Genomic DNA, 6,186 nt, shown 5'->3' on the forward strand with positions numbered 1-6,186 from the left:
ATATCACATCACTTTATTGAGGCTAGGCTACTGCACTTGTGACTGTGATGGTTCAGTGTGGGATTCTGGTAGACTGACATTTGAGTGTTTTCTTGCTATAATGTGTAATTTGTCTATGTGTTATGTGTCATTTCTCATGGTATTAATAAAGTGATTTTGTCTAATTTCTATAATCTCTTACGAGTAATATTCATCATGCACTCCATTCACCATTATACATGAAAGTAGGCTCGGCTTGGCCCCGCATGCTTTAGTCTGTAATGCAATAGACTAAATTGAATGGTCTAAATGAAAACACATTTGCTTAGAAACTTTATCATCATTTATTGTTTTTATAAAAACACACACTGTTTAAAAAACAATAAATTAATTCAGAAAGCCTTTTCAGATTTGAAGACACAAACAATAATACAACAACATAGAAACACATTGCTAAGGCATGTATTGCAGTATACCGTGCTGAGTTTCATTAAGTCCACAAATCAAAGGCAAATAGTATCAGTGAATATCCCTAAAACCACGCACAGAAAATGACCTTTAGGCAAAGTACTCCAGTGACAATTCTTTTCCTGTTTTCTCTTTCTCCACCTCAGCCGATATTCCCTTGCTTAACAAAGTTTTACCAAGAGGTTTATTTCTTTTCAATTGTTGGTTTATTATTTAGTAATATGCTTTTATTTTTTTTCAAGTAATCTACAAAGGAAATGCCAAGCACTCGTTTAAGGCAGTGCAGTTATTGGGCTAAGCTTGAACTGGCGGACCGGCGACTGGAGGGGCAAGGGCGACAGGAAGGAGGTAGGGAACGAGAAGACGGAAGAAGGCTCTTCCCAGCTCTTGCCCAGCTCAAAGTCATCGGAGAAGAACGGGGAGGGGCCTGCTAGCCCTCGGGGCCCGGGTGTGGGGGGGGGCTTGGTTCCAGCTCCAGACACTTCCGCAGTTCCCGCCAGGCTGGCAGAGTCAATGGACAGCCTCGGCAAGGAGGCCGGCTCTCGGAGCGCAGGAACGGGCCCGGTGCCATTTCCGCCGAATTCCGCCGAGGCGGCAGAGTCCATGGAGGCCTCCGGGACAGAGGAGGAAGGGGAAGCAGGGGGCGGCGTCGAGAGCACCTCCGCCTCGAACTGCAGCAGCTGGCCCATGAAGCTGAAGTTGGGCGAGATGATGGCGCGCTGCTTGCGGATGACGTCGAAGGCCTCCTCCAGCCGCAGGCGGCGGCTCCGCATCAGGTACGCCATGCAGATGGTCGGGGAGCGGGAGATGCCAGCTTCGCAGTGCACCAGCACTTTCCCACCGGCCTGTTTGACACGATCTGAGGAAAGACACAGGAGGAGAGGGAGAGGGTCAATGAACTGTTGAAGATCATATCAACAACAACAACAACAACAAAGAACAACGATTTTGTACAGAGGTAGAGGATAAAAACATCACTTATGACGCAAACGCTACCGAGAATGACAAAAATGGGTAAGCGAGTGGGCGGTAGGAGGACGGAAGAGACGCAAGCGAAGCGTGGACTGTTGTTTTGACAGCTCCGGGTGCTGCACGCCCTCAACTTTCTATGTTCGTCTCAAAGCACTGCATCCTCTTCATCCTCACCATCATCATCATCATCATCATCATCTGCCTCATCGCCCCCAACATTCCTCTCCTACACATCTCCAGCCAAACTCCACACCGCCTGCCTGGGCGTATTGACTCCTTCTAGCACCAACCGAGTCATACCATGCAGCTGCACCACGAGACCCGCCTCACCCATGAGGCCCATATCTCTCCCTGTTGCTCAGCCCACGCAAGTCAATGTCCTGATGTTGATGTTGGTCCAACAACCACACTCAGCTGTTGCATTACAGGTCCCGGTGGTGTAACCACAGAAATAGAATCAAATATCGGAATTTTCAGAGAGCTTCAAGCTTTTTGCTCTTTACACTCAGAACATCTTCCTCTGTTCTAAGAACCCTGTAAATGCTCCACAGCAGAGCGCTATAGAGAGATCTATCTATACGGCCTTGCTCCACAGTATTCATTTGGTTCAGAACATTTGGTTCTATTTGAAGTAGTCTAGTATGGAGTGTCCATAGAAGACCCCTGCATCAGTTCCACATAGAACCATTACACATTAGATGTTTAAGGTGCCACTCGCAATTAAGATGTTGGAGACCACAAGCTGAAATCATTTTGTTAGTTCTGTGCCAGAGCTGTGCTGTCTTATTTCTGGGATATTGCAGCATCTCTGAGAGAGAGAGCAGCTCGTCTGGTCCGACAGTAACGGTCCCTGTCCACTAGTGATGAGTCATGATCCAGCCCATCTGGGGTGGCAGCGGGCCCGTCTCTGCTTCACCTCACTGCTTTGATTTCACTCACAAGCCCCAGACGAGGACAACGACACACACAAACACATGCACACACACGACACGCCGTTTGTCGGTCGCAGTCTGGCGGGTTCCAGCCACGCACTCATCCGCATGCCGTGGCAGAGGCAGCTTCTGGCGTGGGGGCGAGTGACACATCCGTGTCCCTGCGTAACCAAAGCCTGTCACTGACGGCAGCAGAGTTCCGGCCTGGCAGCTGTATCCTGCCCTCATAGATAAATAAATAAATAAATAAATAAAGAGCCAAATAAATAAATAAGCCCAAAGAACATCCCCGCTCCCGTTCACCGGGGGCGTCTGGACACACGGTTCACATGGCTTTTTGCTTGGACGACATTTGGCTCTGTTTAGCCTGCGGGCAAAGATCTCTGCTCTGGTCTCGGATGTCCATAAATAGCCTCCAGAGCACTTTTTTTCCCCTCCCCTTCCTTTGTGAGGGTTTTATGGCCTTTAAGAGTACCTGCCCCCTTGGTGTCCTCCCCTGGCCGCCCCGGCCACCTGGAACCTAACCAGTCCTCGCTGGCATTCCTCAGAGCTGAGCATCTCCGCCCCGCCTGTCGTTAACGGCTCCCTCACGCCGGGGCTCAACGGCCACGCCCGGTCATGAGACACCGGAGGAGAGATTAGTGAGCACACATCCGGTGACAACTGCACCTTGTTAAACTGCCAAGGGGAGGGGGGAGGGGGGAGGGCATCAGCGGCTCTTCCTTGAATCACCAAGGATTTGTGTGTGTGTGCGTGTGTGTGTGTGTGTGTGTGTGTGTGTGTGTGTGGCAGGGGAGAGGCAGGATTGCTCGTGCTGAGTCCCCTGATTAGTGTGAGAGTTTTCGTTTATTTCTGGGTTCCTGGGCGCTGATGCGCTCTGCGCCGTGCGCAGCGGAGGAAGTCTTAATTTAAAAACGTTAAGATGCGTCACCGAAATAGACGGCTTCTGCGCCTATCTATAGCCGCGCCATGTAACACTGCCTGAGTTCCAAGGAATGTGTGAACGGAGTCGTGCGAAAAGCTCTACATCTGGGAAGCAGGGACGTTATTAGAAACCTTAACACCCACTCTTAAGTCACTATGAATAGCGCGAAAGAAAATAAACAGACTTAAAAACAACCTGGTTAAAAACAAACCAGAGCCACACAAGCTTGCAGGGAACCAACAAAGGATGGAAATGTGTGCCTTTCCTCTCCTCTTTGAGAAGGGTTGCATGCCGTGTCCCAAATTAGCAAATGCAGTGTAAGGACAATAGCCTTGTGTGTCAAGCGCCTGTTGTGTGCTTTAAAATAACACACTGCCTTTTGATTTTGACCCCGATGCCATATCCTGTGCCACTGCAAGGCACTTGAGTATATACACAAAGAAAGGGAACTCCATTGCCTGTGGCTGACACAAAATAGTATAATGTGCAGGTTTTTCCAATCCAGTGGTAACATCTGAATGTTTTGGTGATCATGGTCGAATCCTCTCCTCTGTTTCCCTACCAACAGCACCACCAGAGACACTTTCCCAGCCCAGTCCACAGGCTGAGGTCTATTGAGTGGGAGGGGGGGGGGGGGGGGTTGACATGATTCATGCGCCCACTCACCGATGAAGTCGAACGCTTCCTGGAAGTGGGAGCTGATGTCGGCCGTGTGGCTGTCCTCCACCGGGATCCACTTGTAGTCATACTGGGCCTTGGCCGGCCGCGTGTCCCGCCGGGAGACGTTGAGCAGGGCCGTGATGCGGCGGTCGGCCAGGTAGTCGTGTCGGGAGGCGTGGTAGGCACTGCCGAGGTAGAGGAAAGGGGTGAGCTCCACCGGCGGGCCCTGTGTGTCAACGCAAGAGAGGAAAGGGGAGAAAAGGACGTCAGTGCCAAGGCTTTCAGGAACAAATGTAATATAGTGGCATGGATTCGAGGGGAATGGGGGTATTTAAAAGGCTGCTTTCTTTTATAGGCTATATAAATATATAAAAGCCCACATCAAAAGCTTCAGAAAGGTCATAGATGAGAGATAAACGGTGGAGCTGGCTATTTCAGATGTCAGCTGGATAGCTTTGATAACCAGTGGCTTTGACTGGACCTGATCTTTAACTTTTAATGTGAGACTTCAGCTGAGGGAGTACTAGGGGTCTGGTTGGCAGAAACTAGCCTACTGTTTCACTTCAATCAATGTTGCCGTTTTGAGACATGTCTTTCACTGTTTCCGAGCTGCCATTAAGTGGCCACTGCTCAACTGAAAAAGACGAAGAACTAAAATAGTTCTGCTTGTCAGTCTTATCTGTTTTCCTGCAGAGCCTGCTGATGGCAGCCATGACAATAATCAGCTTCCACAGGGGAAGCGGCTGCTGTGGCAGCTGGCCAGAAGGGGGAAGCGGCAGCGGTCTTTCTCTCCTCCATACCTGATCGTAATCTGGCTTGAGGTAGGAGCCCAGTTTCTCACAGTGGCTGCCGATGAATCTCTCGGTTTCGGTTCCGGTTCCGATTGGCTCGACGGCTTTCATCTCAGTGCAAAGTTCAGGGAATTGGGCGTGGAAGTTCTCATAACCCCCTGTAAAAGAAAACATGGTCAAGTTAGCCAACTAACCACGACAATTATATAAAAAACTAGAGATGTAATTCCAAGGAAATTACGAGTGCATGAAAATGCAAAAATGATGAGGACTTTTATTTTGAAACAGTTGTGGGTAGAGGAAACAGTTGAACAGGATATGTAGTCTGAAGAGAGCCAGAGAGCCTGAGACAGAGAGTTGCTGCCAGGTGGCTTTGAACACCTGGCTTAAGATTCTAATTGCTTAACGACTTTATTGTGATGTCATAATCCAATGTTAAGTCTATGGGAGAAAAAATGTTTTAAAAAATTCATATAAATTAAACGATAAAGTTTTCAAAGATGAAAATTACATAGCTGAAGTCACCTAAGTAAGACCTACGCAGCGCAGTTTGAATGAAGTTTCTACGTTGAACTGTTGAAGCTGAATTGAACGCACAAAAAGTGTCTGAAGAAGAATAATAATATCGATAATAAGAATAAACAGCATAACAGTAGAGTGCATTTTCATGCACTCTAATAATTCATACAGACTTGTGCCTATTCAGTCCTCGAAGTATCACTGTTGTATCACTTTTTTAAAAAAGGTAGTCCTCATTCTCGTTGAAATACAGGTGTAGTCATGGCACGTAAAGTATAGCCAAATCCGTCAACATTGATTCATTAATTAAGCGGTTAACAGTGTTCAAGTAGCCTATGTTTTGATGAAGGCCACATTGTCCAGGGCAAGGTGATCAGAATGGCAAGTCTGCACACATAATCGCATACGTGGGCCATTATTAATAGATGTTGAATGGCGAGAAAAATCATTGAAAGGAGTGCGCTGCGCCGCGCGCTCTCAAGCTTCCCGAGCCGTGACTCATCCCAGTCCTTTGACGCACGCTGAGAATTTATCTCTCCAAGTGTACAGAAAATACATTGCTTATGGGGTTCGTTGCTACAACAGCGAGTGATCAAACAAAGAAATGACTTAGACTAAAAAACGAGTCATATCACGGAAACCACGAAAGTGCGAGTTTACATTTCAGCCATGACTGGAAATTATAAGTGTCATAAGGCTACATCTAGAGAATAATCCAAGAAGTGAAAAAATTGATGTGTTCTTCTTCTTAATTCCCTCTAATGACAATACACTGGGCAACCAGCCCATAGTGAAATCAAATGGACATTAACATGTTGTTAATGTTAACAAAATGTAGACTAATCTATTGTCAGCCTACTAGTCATATTACATGTAGGCTATTTCCTTTCCATGATTATTCGTTATGGGTGCACATTTGCCATTGTTTTAAGATCATAGC

The 6,186-nt window shown here is 47.4% G+C and overlaps 1 protein-coding gene across 1 annotated transcript in view; it reads right to left on the minus strand.

Moving 5' to 3' along the window:
* Positions 1-309: 309 nt before the first annotated feature.
* The window catches only part of dusp5 (dual specificity phosphatase 5), a 6,385-nt gene continuing 508 nt past the window's right edge, over positions 310-6,186 (minus strand). The window contains exons 2-4 of the mRNA XM_062545658.1: positions 4,737-4,885; positions 3,943-4,162; positions 310-1,306 (exon numbers count right to left, since the gene is read on the minus strand). Of these exons, the coding sequence (XP_062401642.1) occupies positions 720-1,306; positions 3,943-4,162; positions 4,737-4,885 (956 nt within the window). The 3' untranslated portion in view covers positions 310-719. The remainder of the gene's footprint in view (positions 1,307-3,942; positions 4,163-4,736; positions 4,886-6,186) is intronic.

Source organism: Sardina pilchardus, chromosome 1 (assembly GCF_963854185.1).
Source record: "Sardina pilchardus chromosome 1, fSarPil1.1, whole genome shotgun sequence".
NCBI classification, from domain to species: domain Eukaryota; kingdom Metazoa; phylum Chordata; class Actinopteri; order Clupeiformes; family Clupeidae; genus Sardina; species Sardina pilchardus.